Genomic DNA, 19974 nt, shown 5'->3' with positions numbered 1-19974 from the left:
ATGCGAGTCCACCCTTATCACAACCCTTATCAGGACTAGGAGCCATAGTCCTGATAAGGGTTGTGATAAGGGTGGACTACAACACAGTATCACAACGCTACAACAATGATCGTATCGTTTTATTTAGTTTAGTTAAATTTTTAATTATCATTATACTTAACGCAGCTTACAATGTAATTTAATGAACGAAAAACGTTTTTTACAGGTAATTTAGTTTTATTTTTAATGCGTATCTAACTAATTACTGAATTCGTAAATAAAATAAAGGAGGTAACCTACTCGGCTACCATAACCGCAGCAGTGATACCGTTTTACCGGAAAAAGCCTTCGAGGCCGCATTCAAATGTTTTTCGATAATAAAATATTATAATAATATATGTACCCTCGTAGGTTCAAATTGCGTTTAATCAAAATAATGTTTAATTCATATTATTATATAGAGTGATCGAATAACTGACAAGACGACTGTGACAATTTTATTACGAGTAGCTCTTTTATGCGTAAGTACTACCTATATACATTTTAAAAATGTGCGTTAGTAATAAACCGTTATTATAATTTTTGATGAGAAATTTTATACTATTGTGTGTATTATAATAATCGTCAATAAAAGAACAATAAAATATGAATCATTGGAGATTTATTCAGTTGCTTGCCGCATAAGATTTTATGATTAACGACGCCGGTGTGGCACATAATATATTATTCCGAATTCGTCGCGGTTGTTCAAACATCAAAGCCAAAAAAACCTGCGTTTGCCATTTAATTCAACGTTTTCGGTTGTTATTTTTTTTTTGCGCAGTAAAATAGTTTTACTCAAATATCGGTTGGTCGCTGTTGAGGATTGAAAAAACAAGGCGACCGTTTGAGTTTTGATGCTATTTATTAATTGCAAGCAGAACGATATCGCGAAACGGCGGTGATCACTTTACAATAATTGTAATGTTATTTTGAAAAAATGACTTCCCTACAGGCTCATAGGTGCAATTTGGGGGGGGGGGCGGCTTAGGGTGTATTAGCACCCTCAATTTTAAAATTAGCACCTTCTAAAATTTTTCGTGTTATGTATTAAAACCTCTGCTTTTAAAAGGTGTGTAATAAAGAAAAACTTTTTTCCCAGAGTTGATAACAGTATTTATCATTTTTTATATCCTGTTTTATCTTCTACGGAACCCGATTACACCACAAAAAAACCAGAAGTGAAATTTAAAAAAAAAAATACACAGGTAAGCCGACGAAAAAGGTAGACTGCCATATTTTATATATTTTTTTTGCAAAAGGGAGCCAAACTAACTGAATATAGATAATTGAGTTCTCCTATGTTTCACATGTTTAGGCCACACCGACTTGGCTAAGGGTATCGACGGGGCAGGAAAGATTAACAGACTTGGCCACAGACTTGACTTCAATAAAATAAGAAATACCTGCAAAACATTTCTTTTTATCTTACAGTTCTTTATTTGTATTATTTATATCTACTTCAAAATTAAAAAATTTAATTAAAACTTGGGTGTTAAATATTAAATTAATATGAAACATCCTTGTTAAAAAAAAACCATTAACTTCAAATAAAAATAAAAATTGAAATACCTAAAAAATGCAGAGCTTAAGCACCCCCAGTTTTTTTTATTGAAATTGCGCCTATGCCTACAGCGGTTTTGATTTTGCTAGCGCGTTGCGTTTGTGTGGAAATGTGTTTTCCAACTTAATCTCGTTTTGACAATATCAACCAAAGTGCGCGGTTAAAGCGGACATATCTAATTAACGTAGCGAACAATCGCGGTTATTCGATTTAGCGTAGCAGCGATCATATTATTTGTGCCCTCTCCGGGAACGTTAATTCGGCCACGTTTGTTTGCACAACTGCGTGGCCTTTACCCGCCGCGCCGCCGCCTCGTTGCGAACACAACCGGTACACGGCTGCGCGAGCCTTGCAAGTGTTTTTGTAAACCTACCTATATGCGCACGGCACGTCACGACGGCGGCGGTAGCGGTGGTAAAAGTGCCTAATAATAATAATGATGATGATAATAATGAAAACAATAATAATATTGTAAGTGTTGTTGTGTCGAGCTAAAGAAATCGGTTTAGCGACGTGGACGATGCGCGTTTGTGTAAAGATCGCCCGCAATGGAAACGGCGGCCACTTGTAAGTACTACGTGACTAAGTTTTTGGGCCTGGGCGGTTCGCAAAAACCCGACTGCGTGTACGACGTCCGGTCCGGAAACGTGCGAAACAATCGCGGGGACGGCAGCGGCGGCGGCCATAAGTCGTTTTTCCGGGTGTTCTACCGGGCCCGCGGCGACGGGGGAGGCCGGAAGAGGTACCGGGAACGTCCCGCGTGTCGGCCTCGCGAATCGTACACGCCGTCGGCGGACGGCGACCGGCAGCCGGTCGGGGCGTCCCCGGCCGACGCCGACCGTGTCCACCGGCACCGGCATCGGGCGCTCGAAGAGGACACGGTCGAGGACATCGAGCAAAAGTTCTTGGGGTTCCGGAACGTGTTCGAAAAGTGCAAAGTAAAGAAGGGCGGAAACAAGAAGAAATCACGGCTGTACAACGTCAGTTCGGGACTGCGGTTCACGTTGGTGGCCAACTCCATGTTCATGGACGGTGGCGAGAACCGCGGGGCCAGTTCCCAACAGCCGGCCGTCGGCGAGGAGACCATCGCCGAAGAGGAACAGCGACCCGTCAGCAGCAAAGCCGAAGAACCGGCCAACGAAAACGACGCTGACGACGACGCTGACAACGACGCTGACGACGACGCTGACGACGACGCCGTGTCCAAGTGTTGTCCCAAAGACGTGGCGGACAAGGTAAACTCGTGGATCGACAAGCACGAATACAGCGCTGGTGTAGAGTGCGGCCGCTCTGAAGACGAGGAGGTAAGTGCCTTAAAAATGCATTTAAGGAGAAGGGAAAATTGCCTAGAATGCAATGATCCATATCAATATTGTACCTTTTCATTTATTTTTCTTCAGTATTCAAAACGTATTCTACTCGAGTCAAGTATAAAAATTCAACTCCTTACTCGTTATTTACAAATTAACTAAGGTTTCTTTATTGTATTTCCCAATTAAAAACAGCATAAACATCAAAAGATGTAGTCTTTTTTGGTACAAATTTGAAATTATTTTCATAGTAAATTCTAGGTGTCTTCTTGATCATTGTTCTTACACACACATACACACATACACGTTTACACAAAAAAAAAAATAATAGTGTAGTCAGAGTATTGTGAGGTCAAGACTGTCTCAGGATTACAGGTCTAAATATGTTTTATAATTATAAATACATATCAATTAATTCATTTTGACGGAAAAACCGGCTAAATATATTTTGCCTAATTGTGATTGTCGTTTAGGGAGGCTATTTTATGAACAATAGGGGAAAAGTATGTTGAACCTATTTTAATTACACTTAATTTTGTAGCTTTTACCAATCGCTACCTGCTTTTTAAGTGGTAAGTTTGTTGGCTAAGGCTAATGTAGGGTTGTCAGTCCTACGGTCATCCTCCATATTTTAGAAGACTGAGCTGACAACCTGGTTCCTTGTCTAAAGGAATATTCTAGTGTCAAAAATAAGTATTCAAAATGTATATAATTTTAGGAGGTTTTTTTTTTATTTTGATAAAAAAACAGGGGCCGTTTGTCCCTATATATTACCAGGGCCGATGTCACTTTTTAGAAAAATCAGCTAAGTACATATTGAAATTAAAACTTTAGGTCTAGGCTCTTTTAGACACATAATCCACCTGTAAAGAAGTCGGTCCAGCGATTAAAAAGTTAGTTGATACGGACAAAAAAAAAAAAAGATATTCCTTAACCTTCCAACCAAACAAACGCTTTCCACTTTTCGAGGTGAATGGATTAAAAAATAGGCAATAAAAGTGTTTATATAAACTCAACTCGAATATTTGGACTGTAGTCTGTACTTGATTTTAATACTAAAAACTCATGTCAGAATATGTTTTAACAAAAACTCTACTATTAGTTATAATAAGAATAAAAAAAAAAGGTTTGAACCTTACAAAAACATCTAGATAAAAATATTTAAAAAATAATAGCAACATTTTTTTGGAACAAGTTTTTATCACCAATCTTATCTCCTCAATGCAAATTCCAAGCACAACATTTTCATTATTACAGTATTTTTTTAATAAATCGTTTACTACATTAATATTTTGTGATTAAAAGTTTTCCATTCAAATTTAAAGTATTTGATTCAATTCGGCGTCGGTTAGATTGACATTTTAAACATTTATTGAAATAAAAAAGAAATTTTACTTTAAGAAAAAAATCGTTAAAATAAAAAAAAAAATGGTTTTTTTTAGCATGTTATCATAATATTGTCTTTGTTTACTTTACGTTAAAGTTCAACGAGGCTTATTTTAAAGATTAAGTTATAATAGTTTTAGTTAGGTTGTGTAATATTATCTGTCTTCATGCTGAGACCATAAACGCAAAAAGTTTTCATGCCAGTTTACTACATATTATGCGACAGAAGTTTTGTGAGCCAGCCAACAGACGTTATTGAAATATTGCAAAGCGGTTTTTGTTATGACTCACACATCCAATATTAGTCTTTCGTCGAACGGGCATAATGGGCACATCTAATATGACTATTGGATAATGTTTTATTATTGAAAAAAAAAAATACGATTTCCAGCTTTTAAATCGATTACTATTTTAACGACCAAAAAAGTTAAATAAAAAAAAATACTACATATTGAATATTATCTGTAAAGTTCTATAAACATTGAAATATCTTCTCACAACAGCTATCGAAGAACAAACCCTTGTGGTTGGATTAGATGGAATAATAGTTATATAACAGTTCAAAAGGAATTTTTTTTTTTTATATTTTACTTGATAGAGTAGTTTTCGTATTAAAAATGAATTAAATTAATTATTACTTCATATTATTATCGCAGAATAATAGTTTCACTTTAAAATTAAATGAAAACATTAATCTAATATGAATATTATGAGCAATGTTTCTTGGTAAATGTTTAAGAAAACCTATGTACCAATGCGTACAATGACTTGTGTGTAAATATGTACATATGTGAGCGTGATAGATATTAAAAAAACAGCGTTTATTGATTTTTACAGAAAGGTCAATTAAAACATTCAAACATACTGTTATAAATTAATATTGGTATCACAATCATCAACTAGTGATGTGAGGTGACATACCGCTACTCATTCAATTTTAGCTGTACCTTAAGAGGGCGTCGCAACGCCTATTTTTAAGGAGTAAAGTATAGGCAATTTTTCACAAAATCTTAATTTAAAGGTTACACTGCGTTGTGATTGAACTATTAGTTCAATAACTAGGACTCTATTTTGGTAGTTAATTTATTTTTCGGACTATCACAGAATCCTTGAAAGCGATTTAAAAATGTTTTTTCATCTCTGTATGTTTAAGCAGACTGAAAATAACTCGCTTAATTTTGGTTTTAGAGTAAAAGCACCCATTATAAAATTAAAAGAGAACAATATTTTGGAGGGCAAGACGGTGCGCTTTTCAAGTATAACGCTCAATACATAGTTTAGAAATAACGACTATTTTAACATTTTTAAATTACTGTAACTTTTCAAAAAATGTTTTTTTTTTTTTTAAACGCACCGTCTTGCCCTCTGAAATATTGTTTTCTTTTAATTTTATAATGGACAGTGTTCAGCCGTTTTTTTTTCTGCCAAGTTTTTCATAAAGGGGATGGCATGCAAATTATTTGAATAGTATTGCTCAATCTTGCTCTAAGGGGTTGTAAAAAAATAATTCTACCTAACCAGATGTTTCAAAACGATGAACAATTTTTTTCAACCAATCAAGGGATTTGTTGGAATATTTTTCCGAAAAAAAACTCGATAATTCGATTTTAAGAAAAAACGAAATTTCTGGACTTATAGTTCCGAAGATATTTTAACTCTTGCTTAGACGGCTGCCATTCCCCCCCCCCCATCTTCCCCCAATTTTAAAAGTACAAAATTGCATTTTATATTTTTATCTTTTATAAAATTGTAAATTCCAAATTAAATACTTTGAAAAATAATTTAAATTTTTACTTATACATTTTGTGTTTATTTTGACTATTTTAAACTGGGAGTAAAAACGTTTTTGAAAACGGTTTGAAAAAACGTTTCTTTACACGTTTTTACTCCCTGTTTTTAAATGCAATTTTGCATTTGAAATGCATTTTGGTAACTATTTTGCCCATTTCTGATAATATATTAATTAATAAAAATTAATAATCACAATAGTTATTATTGTGTTATCAGTTATGTGTACATCTTAAATAGTTTACAGTACATTTTTGTTAACTATTAAACGCTCAAACGCATACCTATTCTGATATTAAACATTTTTTAATTATCATAGCTATTTAGCTAGAAAAAATAAAATAATTATAAAATGATTGTAAATTCGTATGTTTAATATCAGAATAGGCATGCGTTTGAGCATTTAATAGTTAACAAAAGTCAAAAGTCACTGTACAAAACACTTAATGATTAAAATATAATTATTAAATTATTATTTATTATATTTATTTACTTCAAGTTCTAAATTACTTCAGAGAAGTTACATTGTAACAATTATACAATAAAAACCTATAATATATCACTTTTTCACAATTTTTTTCTCGGCTCTGGGGGGGGGGTTGAACCGACCCCCCCCCCGTAAGTACGCCATTTTCCGGATGATTATTTAGATAACGTTTCGTTTGAATAATGCATATAAAAACGTTAAATTGATCATTCTGTGACGTGCAATCATAATATTTCAAGCGTTAGCTTATATGACAACAAATATAACGGGTGATAGTTTTAAGTTTCAGCTGGGAGATCTAGAAGACTTTTTTACATGCGTTTTGTATTCATAATAAATTGCCGCCGTGATAGCGTGTAAAGCATTTGGTAAATCGGCGTGTTGGCGTGTAATAAAAGCAGCAGTAAAAGGTGACGTAGGCTGCATGAGTCAGTTAGTGACGATAGCAGTGACTATATTATAATAATATGTTGTGCCATTTAATAAGGGACGGAGTCAGCCAGCGAGAAGACGACCATAAGATAACCGTAAGATAGGATAAGGATAGAAAGAGCGGTGAGAGAGAGAGAACGCTATTGCCATGGGCGAACGTTATCGACCGGTATCTGCCATACTATATAGACCATACCCGTTTCCACCCTTTGGAATGACTATAATATGGCGGGGCGCTTGCGTTCTCCGCGGTGGTCGACACATTCGGTTTCCGGTAGTACATCTACACATAATATTGTACATAATACACTAGTATTTCAGTGCCTGTAAGACTTTGAGACGCGACACTTGGCGGCTCTAAGTGGATCGATAGGTGCAGTGTGTGTGTGTTGATAGACCCTATTTTATATAGTAGCAACTCGCTATAATTAATAATAGGATCCAGAGAAAACTAGAAGACAGACAAGGTAGCAGAGTTGGGCATTATTTAGTTAATTATTTATTTAAATAATTTTTCGAATAAAAGTTGATTATTCGTATAACCACGAATAATGATTAAATTAACTATTGTACGTGATTAATTTCAATTACTCATGACTAATTTAACTAATACCCATGATTAAATATTTCAATCATGACTAATTTAACTGTTATTCGCGTTAAATATTTCAACCATGATTCAAATTTTTAATATTTTTAATCATTGTTATTCGTAATTGATAATATGTTTTTTGCGTAATACATGATACTATTGAATTGAAAAAAAAATGTACTTATTAAATCTCTAAATTTTTTAATCATGACTCATTTAACTATTGGTCATGATTAATTTTTTTAATCATGATTGATTCAACTTAAACCCATGATTAACTTTTGCAATCATGACTAATTATTTAACTATTATTCGCGTTAATTTTTTCAATTACGATTAATTTAACTATTACCTATGATTAAATATTTCAATCACGACTAATTTAATCGTACTTCAAAGTTGAAATTTGTATTCATGGCTAATTTTATTTGTTATTGTATGATTAAATTAGTTATGATTAAAAAGTTAACTTTGCATGATGACTAAAATGTTTAGTCGTCGAGTCAACTTTTAACTTAAATAAAAAATGCCCATCTCTGTAAGGTAGCCTCATATTGATTTTTGGAGCTGTTAATAACATAAAACCATTCTTATAAACTTTTTTTTTAAATATATATTAAGCTTAGTTTTACAAGGATTTAAAATGATCGCTGTAAGCTGTTGTCTACAAACGTACGAAATCTCTTATCTATTGTGAAATATTCTCTCTATTTCATTATTCACAAAGAATGTTTTATGATAAAAATAACACACCTATTATCAGTGATGTTCTGTGGATTCGCGTGGCTCTGACCCACGGATTGGCACTGACTTCAAGTATGGTAAACCAGTCATAAGCATTATTCGCATAATTTTGTTATCTGTATAAAACATACACGAAACTAAGGTTTCACATTAAGGTTCTAATAGGCCCTATGGGATAATCAAAATTAAGGAACCCAAGGGGGCTTTATACTCCTCACCCCTTGCACCATTAATGGGAAAAAATGTACCTATATAATTAAAAATATATATATATTTATAAGGTCGTAAAAATCTGCTAAATCTGGCTCGAGAATTAGATTTGTTTGTGGTAGAACGTATAAATTTAAAGTTTTCCTGGATTTAAAAAAAAATATCGTGTTACCCGTGTCTCCATCCCTCTACAAAATTCCCCAAGCCTCTATCTAAGTAATTTATACCATTTAATTTTTATCAATTTCGAAGAAATTCTGAAGATTGTGGGCAAAATAGTTGTTTCATCATTTAAAAAAATATTATTTTCTTGATATAAAACCGATAATTATTTATAAAAAAAAAACAATTTAATAATTTTTTTAATTGTTTGTTTACGATTGAACTAGTAAAAATTATTTTATGTTTTAGTTTTAAACGAAAATAAATATAAAAACAAACCATTTGACCTAGGGTTTTCTGCACGGTTCACAACTTGTAATTGCACTTATGAAATAAAGGGATAAATAGAAATAGTCCATGGATCACAGATAAAAGGCCAAAAGTTTCAAATGTGTACTCTCCTTTCCTCTCTAAAATAAAAAAAAATTCACACATTTTAAAAATATGTTTAACTTACATTATGGAAAGCTTTAACTCATTGAAAAAAGTAGAATTAGTGCCAAATATGTGTGGGTTATTCATTAGAATAAATAGTGCTATCGATATACTGTGAAAAATCAAGAACATATCTTTAACAATTCTTAGATTCGCGTCGAAGCTAAAAACGATTAAAAACAAAATGTTTAAAAAATAGTGTTGTCACTTGTTGATATTTACTTATTGTGATTTTCTTCCCACAACTTAGTTTTTTTTTAATCGCAACAGCTTGAATATGTTATGATGGTGGCGTCGTTCAAATAGGCAGTGCCAAATTGCACATAGAGTGCGCCCTAAGTATCGATAGTACAAAATTCTGCACTTGTACACATTTTTGGGATCTCAAATACTGTTTTTACCATTTGAGTGTATTAAATAGTCTAGTTTTAATTAAATTAATTATAATGTGGAAAAAACCACGGTACTTCTTGGCTGTGATTTTTGAACTCATCAATGCATCGATAGGTAAAAAATTCTTTAGTTAATTTTAAACGGTTCATCCTTAGGCTGTAGCTACACCTTAGTAGTTATTGAACTATTAATGTTTTATTTTTGCACTATGTATTAACATTAAAAATATCCGTTGTCCCCTTACAACATGGTTATCACTTTGGATATCAATGTGTATGCGACATTTTTTTTTTAAGTAAAACGAGAATGGGCATCAGTCGCTAATAGTTCTTTTGTACCTTGGATTAAAAAGGTTGTTTGATCTGGCATTACAATTTACATAATTTTCCGTAAAGAAGTGAAAAGTTGAAACCTTTCACCTAGTATTTGGCTACCTACATAATATGTATTAAATAGACGGTGTGTGATCACTAGGTCATTAATGTCAACTATCACACCATGATAACTTTGTGTTTGGTTTTTTACCGCTTCGTTTACTAGAAAAGCCCGGTTAAGTTCGCTGTGAAAAATTCGTTTATTCCCTTTTCATAGTTTTATTTATTTGTTTTTGCCAAATAACAAATTATAACATGTATTGATTACGGATGTGTATTCCAACAACTATTATCACTGTATCTCCCAACTAGTGGCCACATGATATATTTATTGAATTGTCCACTCTATCGGGCATTCTTTAGAGTAGAATTGTTTTATTGTTGTTAATGACCATTAACAATTATATTGTGGTAGGTGTATAAATATCGATTGCCAATCGTTAAGGTCATTTGGGTATATGGACTTGATTCCATGCATTTAACAACTAACAAGTGGTGGTTGTGAAAATGGAGAGGTGGCAATTTAGGCGGTCGCACGTATTGGTTATTTACACAATATTATTTATATTTAAATGGTGATTCATGGCACATTTTGTGACACCGATCTCGGTTTCTCGAATTTTCATTGCTTTGGTAAATTTGCAAGCGCACGCACAGCTGAATTTTTATTACCCAGTACCACCTACCTAATTTTTTTAGAAACTTACAATAAGAGAGAGAATTAACCAACTCTGTTTGGTATGTCGATTATATTGGCGACAAAAACATCTCGAACCGATTTACAACCGGAATGAAGAACATGAATATTTATTTTAATGTAATTTCTCTCGAATACCTATTTATTTCCGAACGGCTCTTTAAAAGCTTGGTAAAGTCTTGAAGCTGGGCGGGTGGTGATGACCGTGCCTTTGTCAGGAGTTCCAGACTTTTTGGATCTCTTGCTTCGAGTAGAAGGTGTTATTTTGAAGTTAGCAAGTGGGGTTTATTTTATTTAGTTAAATGAGCAGTTTTTTTTGTATATGAGGGTGGGCCGATACCTCTATGTCTAGTGTCATACCTACGATTTTCAATTGGGGGGAAGTTGAAAGTACAGTATAGTCAGGTTTTAAACAATAAAGGAGGTCCTCTACATGCTATTATAACTTATGTACAAATAAATGATGCACTGTTAAAAATATATGAAACATATTAATCATAAAAATCATTAAATTTGTATTTATTTAGTTTGTATTTTTATTTTTTCGAACAAACCATGGGTGCGGGAAAATAATGAGCTGTTTTGACGTCAATGTCCCATTGTAGGTCGGCTAAGTCGACCAACTATGGAGACCACTAACTTGAGAGAAGCGCATTATTTCTGAACGGTTTAGTTTAAATGGTGTTCATTTGTCGCAGCAGTGTGAGAGCTCTTGCCAACACATATGGGTTGTGTTTAAACTTATTGAACGTCTTTCACAATGTAGAACAAACGCCAAAACGCTTAAGCCACTCAACGCCGACGAAACAATTTCGTAGTAACTATTGATATTCGATATTGTAATATTGTAATAATTTGATATGTTCCCAACACATTCGATTACATTTATGATTGAATACCCAGCTAGCTGACCGCGCTATTAACCCACACACACTCTTACATCCATTTGTAGGTAATGTGTTTCACTCATGAACATGGTACATGACAACACCATCATTTTTCTGTCAACTCCACCGGTGTGTTTTTTTTATTTTAGCAATAGACGTCTTTTCAGTGATTTGTTTTTGTCAATTGTCTACACGGTTAATATTATATTATAGCGCAGCATATTTTGTACCAAAAAATAAAAGCGAAGAAATTAGGTTTACACAGAAGAATACTTATTTTTTAATCTATTTTATTGGCAGTTTTTGCCAAAATTATGATGGTATAAAATAAACGAAATAAGTAATGACAACAAATTGTAATACTATCGCCGCATAGTTCTTTGGACGATAGTGTAAATACCTGTTCAAAATCTATGGTTTTAAAATTCAAGTTTTAAGTTCGATTTGAGTAAATGTTTGTTGATACTTTATAATAATTATCATTAATTTTATTACAATAATCTTCAAAAAAGTGTTTTTTTCGCTTTTAACGAATTCCAACACTGTTATAAAATTTAAATGAATATTCAGTATTAATGTAAACAGTAACACCAAACTTTGATTATAGAACCGTAACTATATCAGCGCTCAAAACTTTATTAGTTAAAGTTTATAATTTAAATTTATGCAGAATATTCTGTCATGGTATATTCAACCTGGCTTCTTTTTATTTGGTGTGAGATATTTTTCGCGGCTTTGAAACCCTTCGCTACACTTCTGCAAGTAAACTTACCTGAGCACTCATTGCGGCACTATAATGATTAACGAAATATTACATCAGCTATAAAACCGTAAGATAAATAATTTCAGGAGACTACTGCGGCGGAGGCATACAATATTATTATTATTACTGTGTCGAGTCGCAGGTAAGGGTGTGGCGCCATCTGTGCGTTTTTCCGATAGTGGCGGCGGCGGCGGCGGCTGAAAATCGATTGCCAGTTTTTCTGCCGCCGCGGTACCGCACCCCTAAGCACAAGTGCGCCCCACCAACACCGTTGCCAACAGTGCGATCGAGTCCGCACGGTTTTCTCGACGGCGCCTCGGTACACGTATAATATTATCATAACGAGCCCTACCATCGACCAATGACAGCGGGGTGTTTCCCCGAAAAGTCTTGCCGAGCCCAGTGCCACAAAGCTCACTGCGGAGCAACAAGCCCCCCCGTTACATAGCCGTTATTTTTTACTTATTATTTTTTTTTTACGTCCCTTAAACCGACCGTCGACCGAAAAATCAGTGTCGTCCGTTGTTTTTTAAAAAATAATCATATTTTCACACCCCCACTGTGACCCACTCGCGAGAGCCGCCGAACTGTGTTGACGTTAACAAATCCATCGTGGTGCTAAAGACGGCGTTGGTTGGCGACAGTTTTCCACCGACCGAAGAAGGAAAAGCAGTTATAGCCGTGCTTGACCAGTGAGTTGTCTTTGCATAGTAGTGTTGTGTTCGCGCGGCCTTCGCGGGCTCCACGAGACGTCTTATCTCGGCTAGGTAGGTTAGGTCTGTACTAGACACTATATTGTTACTAGATGTGCACTAGGACACCACGTTCACCCCTCGTCGGTCCATTTAGTGGGCCGCGTTACACCTTTGCACGTATACTCGGGCAATATCGATTGCAATGCTCATACAGCGTAACAGCAGGATTTGACGCCCCAACTGTGGACAACAGTGAATACAGTGTTGTTTAGCAGAAGCTGCTTGACCGAAACGAGACCACTTCATCGTTGTCATTGTCCATATAGTTCCTTGCACCTACCAAACCTACCAGAGTAAAGAAAATCGAGCTATGCAGGGGCCTTTGGGCGCACAGCGTGCCCTCGGGGTAAAGATGGCACTGCCACTCGTCTAAAATCAAATTATAGAATATCTACATCTATACGCTTTATAATATTGAAGTAGACCAACAGTAAGGCCTACCCCCTTATTACTGGACGGTAAACACTAAACAGTATTATGCGTGTTTACGGTGTGTTCGGTGTATTGCAGAGTTTTTAACCGTATCAAATTACTGTATATAATAGCACATCAAGGTGTCGTATACAACACGTGTACTTGTAACGGACAATAACGCATATTTGAAGTATATTGTATTTGTCAATGAACTCTCCTTTTATCCGTAATGTTTTTACGATTTTCAATCAATTTATCAAAGAGATCGTCTTATAAAATACCTGTTATTTTGCTCTGTTATACAATTTTACATGTACAAATGACTTGTACTCAATTTAGCTTTTTACGTGAGGTATGTGCCCAAATGTTGTTTTCAACACTTTTATTTTTTATGAACGAAATTCGAACAAAGTTCCCAACTGTAGAATGTACAATTACATCTAAATAACAACCTTTCGAATAATAATTTTGCTAACGCGCGTCGAACAATGAAATTCAAGATAATATATGGTAATAATAATTTAACGACAATTGTATAAATTTTAATCAATCACTATTACAAATACACGTATATGTTGGTAATTGGTACATAGTAAAAACATGAAACTTGAAGAAAACTATTTTAAATTGCATTTTTACACGCTTCCTTGATAAATAGGGTTTCCTTTTTACCACGGTAGATAGATTATCTTATGGCCTTTATGACCGGGTTACTTGCCAGGTTACGACATTTTTAGTTTGCACCATTTAATTGTCTGCTATGCCAAGAGGGGGATGGCAGCCTCTCCTATACATGTGCCCTGATCAGTGAGAGAGAGGTCGCCTGTAACCGGATTTAAACCGAACACGAACGAAGTTGATTACCAAAGATTCTTACAGCCTCAAGGCATTCAACTTAAAGATACATTAAAATTATAGTTTGATAGTTGAAACTTTCATAAAATTCTCTTCGACTTAATCAAATCCCGGTACTAAATTGTTTATACTGCAGAATATGATTAATATAGAGATTTTAACGCCTTGTAATTTGTATTTAAGTTTTTAAGCCATTATTGTCCATTTGTCGCCACGAGGAGACCGCCACATGATTCCGACAAATCTTAGTTTGTATACTGTAGAAAAAGCGAAAACAAATTTCTCAAGTTTTATTATAAGATAATAGACATTGAAAACAAAAGTTAATAGGTGGACTAGTGGTCGAGTCTCGGTACGGCATCATTAAAATTCGACACGGCCGCTCTGTTTTTCGGGTAAGAAACTTTCACCTCGAAGGAGACAATGTTGGGATTTAATGGTCTGTTATATTTTCAAAAAAAGTTAATATTTACTGATGAATTAATAATTTACTACTGTTAGTAGAACGCCTTTGATTTGACTACCTTAGACACACCCATAAAGTTTTTACTTGTTTCCTAAAAATTCGACATTCATGACCCAGGTGTATGCCCTGGTCTCTAATGACAGATTAAATTATTAAAAGCAGGAGCACAGTGTCATTGCGTTAGCTTGGCTATTAGCCAAGTACTCTGTACTTTGTATAAAATAAGTAACTTCCCTCATTATTTTCACTAAACCGTTAAATTAAATCAAGAACATAATTAAATAATATCGTTTAAGACATTTATAATCGTTTGAGACGTTTAAAATAGCAGGGAAACCGGAAAACCCGTGACTTATCCGCAAGTAACAAAGATATTTGTTACTTTTTTGGTTTTATATTATTTAATGTGTAATACAATTTTCATGGTAAAAGTAGAATAGATTATACTAATAATACTTTAAAACATTTTTTTTTATGTAAAGACATTAATTAAATTGTAACATAACTAATGTAAACCGCATTAAGTAATATAAATAACAACTTGTAGTTATATAGCAATAATATTTGATAAAAAGTTGTTAACGTTAGATTAATCATAAATATAATTTTTTGATAAAAATACATTTCCAACGTTAAAAAATCGGAGATAATGTTTTTCGTACAAGGAGAAATAGGTGCCAGATCGGTGATGTGTATTAATTCATTAGCTTACACACATAGTTTCGTTCTAAATATTAATTTACAACAAAGTGTACTTCTATAAAAAAATTTAAAAAATCATCGGGTTATCTGGCTGTGTAAAATAAAATAAATCATAACTGGACAACATAGCAACTCTTTTAGCCGCCACTTTAATCATTTTATAATACAAAATTAAGAACTTGAAGAAGAAACTGTCTTTTTTTTGCGATTGATTCAATTTCTTTCAAAAGAACACTCGACGGATTATCCACTCAAGTTCTCGAAAGACGCGACCATACGACGGTTGTAAATAATATTATTACTGCATGTTGACTTTTTTCATAATCTTTTTTAAAAAAAATATTGTATTCGCTCTAAATAGAGTAATTGAATTCAACCCCAAGTCAGTCTGCCTAGAAAACGAAAACAAATTCGAATACAGTAAAAAAAAGTGAACAAATCGACAAGCCAATTTTTTTTTATAGCTAACGCAATGTCTCAGTAATACATATAGACAAATAGAGATTTTCATCTATCAATACATTATCCGATTACTATATAAGCTATATTGTACTCATCGAATACAGTTATTGTTTAATGGAAAAATATATAGATAGGATTTCGCGGGGGTAGTACGGGTTTTCTCATCGGACTAATTTCACTCCGAGAGCTTTGGGATTGCTCGTGCAACTGATCCAAAGTATATAGTGCTTGTCGGAAACACAGCATGTTTACCCTTCTTTTCGCGGTGCCAGTCGCCATAAACCGAAAGGAAGAATTGCCGCATTGTAATAATAGGTAAATATCAACGGAACTTGTCACGCGATCCTGTTTCTGCCCAGACGATATGACAAGATAGTAAAATTTTTGTATAATCACCTCGTCCACTTTTAACCACAGTTAGGTACTGACTTTGCTGAAAGTCACACCGTATAAACCGTTCGCTTGGCGCTTTAATTGTTTGCCCACAACTTTTATAGTATGCATCGCTTTGGGCATAATTCTATTTATAAAATATACGAATACGAATTTATTCATACTTCACTCATTTGTATTCACAAAAAATGTGAATATTCACAGGTTTTTGTAAGTGTAAGTATAAAAAAATGTACATTAAAATCTGTGAATACAAATGTCGTAAGTATGCGAAAATTCACAACTTATTTTGTACGTTTTTTTGTGAACCTATTCGCGTTTTTTGTGAATATTTACAATTTTTCCTGTGAATTTATTTGTATTTACAAGAAAATTTGTGAATACAATTGTATTAGTACTCACGCATGTCAATACAAATAAGTGTAGTATGAATAAATTCGTGTTCGTATTTATAAAATATACAATTATGCCCAACTCTGTGTCGCTTGTGTACTTAACATCAGAAACGATGGGGGGAGGGGGACGGGGCGACTCAATTTATCGTCTATTATATTATATAAAATTAAAATGTTCTATGTACTGAGTGATTGGTTAACTATGAACCAGTCAATAACTTAGTAGATGTTAGGCCTTTTTTAATTATTTTTTTTTATAATTTTATAGTTATTAGTTAGGACACATTTAATATATTTTTTAAAATTATAACTCCGTCCCTTATATGTTAAAGTCTTATAAACTTGAGTTTTTTAAATAGTAACGTATATATTTTATTAACATTTTAAATTAAGAATAATTTGCTGAATATTTTGACTGATCGATAACCAGTTTTGGATAATTAGTTTCAAAGTTATTAAAGTTTAAAATTTAGGACGGTAGGAAGGGAGGAGAGTAGATATGTTTTTATCTGCGCGCATTACTCAACCGCCCTTCCTCCCCCGTCATAACTTTTAAAATTGAATAATTTGAAAACTAATTATCCAAAACTGGTTATCGACCAGTCAAAATGTTCAGCAAATTTTTCTTAATTTAATAATTTATAAAAATATATACGTTACTATTTAAAAAACTCAAGTTTATAAGATTTTAACATATAAGGGACGGAGTTATAATTTAAAAAAATTATTAAATTTGTCCCAGCTAATAACTATAAAATTATAAAAAAAAAAAATAATTAAAAAAGATCTAATATCTCTTAAGTTATTGACTGGTTCATAGTTAACCAATCACCCAGTACACGTATGTAACTATCAATAACAAATAAAAATAAAATCAATCAATTTTTAAAGGCTCGTACAATAAAATACAGTTGCAGCGGCTTAAGCGAATAAAGTACTCTGACTAAATGGGTTGGACAATGCACGAGCATGCGGACATTCTCATACTCGAGCCTGTGTGTGTGTGGGGGGGTATTTTGCTGTATAAATCGATAAAATATATTATCTCGACATATGCGGGGTTATCTGCCTTTGCGGTTACCGCGTAAAATATACAGAACTACGACGACTTCCCTAGACTTACTTAATCCGGAATATCGTTTCAACTGTCTGATATTTGATTATGTTATTGTATAGTATTTCCATACATGCATATTTTGGCGCTACCTTCACGTAGAGTACAAGTTAAACGAACTCAAATTGTATAATAGAAGCAGCAGTGTGAAATAATAATGATAGGGACCGCCCAAATTCCATGGGATTGTAAAAAACCCGTTTTTGAATGATTAAAAAAAAAAAAAACGTTACTATTTTGTTTGGCTTAATACTACCGTCCGGAGATAATACGGTATAATACGGTGGCGCTTTGCGTCGGTGCTTAAAAAAATGTAATATTTTCCGCATGACCTACTTTATAAATATTGTATTTTCTCTCTTTCTCGTTACAACAAACTCGCGGTAGGATTACTGTTTTTTTTTTACACTATGATACACTTGCTGAGTTGGCAAAAAAGTAACTCACGATGCAGATAAAAAAATCGTTTTCACGTTTTACAATAATAACTATTGCAGAGGGGGTGTACTCTCCTCAAACCCACTGTAATCATTCACGGGCTCGTCCTTGATTATTGTTTTTAATTGTACACTTATACACTTTATTATAAAATATATTTTAATGGATTTACAGGATGACGATCGCGGGTGCGACCAGAACCGTAAGCCAAGTCTATCCCGTGTAAATAACGATTTAACAGACGACGAAGCGTCGACAGCATCCGCACTGGTAAGAGCACACTAATCATATTATATTTTTAAACTTGTAAGTATAGCTAAGTGCCCATATTTGCCGTCGCAAGAGTTCTAACAAATCTATTCTGATGTTCCATAGGTTAAAATATTTCCCCCAACATTTTCAAATGTTATATCCAAAGTTTTTTTGTCATTTAACTCATTTTGTTGTATGTAATACTACCGGCGTAGATGATGTCAAGTGTAGATTCTTGAATTTAAAACTCATTAATGATAGGCGTTAATATTTTCAATGATTGACTTATTGCTGTAGCTATATTGCCTATAATCTATGGCTGCGGTTGACCGTGGCTTGCCGTAGGGGTTTAAATGTTAAAGAATTAGAAACGTACTTGAAATTTTACACCTCTACTGCGCAGTTTTATTTTTTCACAACGTCATCATACCTATGTAGTAAAGATTACAATATTAAGAATAAGCTCGGCGCCACTGTCTTGCACTAACTTTTAGGTGTACTGTAAATATTGACAATATAATATTGCACTGTGATTCGATATTTTAGTTTTAATATTACACTCATCATTGTTCAAAGTACAATTTACGTGATGAAAAATTCGAATTATTCTGACCCCGAGCAGTATTTTTTGTACAAAAACCTTACAGAAAATAATAATACTTTAGAAGCGTTTGCACTCGCTGCGGTGTCTCCAGGCGTTTCGTTTTTCAATATTATTAATTTTCGGTGGACGACCAGCAAACACACGTGACTAGTGTCACTAAAGATTCGGATGTTAAATAACGATATTATATTAAATGCGTTATTTGTAACGTGTAAAAGTTGTTTTGAAGAAAAACTTGTGTTTTTATAATACTTAAAAGGCTGCATTGAGGTAAAAACTTGTATTACTAAACTTGTGATGGAGTGTCTTATTCTCAATCTGTTGATTATGATTTTGCAATAAGATTTTTAATTTGTAATTAAATAAATAATTTGTAATTGGCTCGACCACAGGTAAAATTATTTAAAAGTCATTTCATCGCTTTCAGTTATAAAAAAAACCTGCAGACTTGTGACCTACCCGACCCCACTGTACTGGCTTTTTTAAAATAGTTATTACACAAAGTGGCAAAACATTGTATAGCTGAATGCCTTCATTATTAAGCTCAATGATTTTAGAGATGGAAGCTAATACTTAACGATAAATTTTACTGAACAACTTGAAAAAAGGGAAATATCAGATTTTAATGAAAAAGTAAATGATGTAATTTTTACTTATAAGTATATCCTTTGACTTATTATGTGTGTATTTAAGTAATATTAGGACGAAACAAAAAAAGTGCGACTTGTGTTGTTTGGTTAAAAGCCTTAGGTAATCTAAGTAAGGTCAATTTATGTCACAGTTTTATTTTAATTATGTAATTTATAGTAACTAAAAACACGCTAATGGAAAGTTTTTGAAGAGTTAACGGGGCTAAAAAAAATATTTGAATATGATTGTAGT

General features: G+C 33.5%; 1 protein-coding gene across 12 annotated transcripts in view; it reads left to right on the top strand.

Moving 5' to 3' along the window:
- Positions 1 to 2425: 2425 nt before the first annotated feature.
- Positions 2426 to 19974, top strand: part of LOC126846058 (peripheral-type benzodiazepine receptor-associated protein 1) — a 39087-nt gene continuing 21538 nt past the window's right edge. For 7 of the 12 annotated variants that reach the window (XM_050585161.1, XM_050585152.1, XM_050585159.1 and 4 more), the window contains exons 1-2: positions 2427 to 2886; positions 18411 to 18506. In XM_050585161.1, the coding sequence (XP_050441118.1) occupies positions 2602 to 2886; positions 18411 to 18506 (381 nt within the window). In that variant the 5' untranslated portion in view covers positions 2427 to 2601. Of the gene's footprint in view, positions 2887 to 18410; positions 18507 to 19974 lie in introns of all 12 variants that reach the window. The other 5 variants (XM_050585156.1, XM_050585154.1, XM_050585158.1 and 2 more) reach the window with 1 other exon arrangement.

Source organism: Adelges cooleyi, unplaced genomic scaffold, assembly GCF_023614345.1.
Source record: "Adelges cooleyi isolate 19-005CV unplaced genomic scaffold, UGA_ACOO_1.1 ACOO_flye_CR_arks_rails_tigmint_CR_PRNA_9, whole genome shotgun sequence".
Classification (NCBI taxonomy): domain Eukaryota; kingdom Metazoa; phylum Arthropoda; class Insecta; order Hemiptera; family Adelgidae; genus Adelges; species Adelges cooleyi.
The sequence above is the reverse complement of the archived record's forward strand: the minus strand, read 5'-3'. Positions and strand labels throughout refer to the sequence as shown.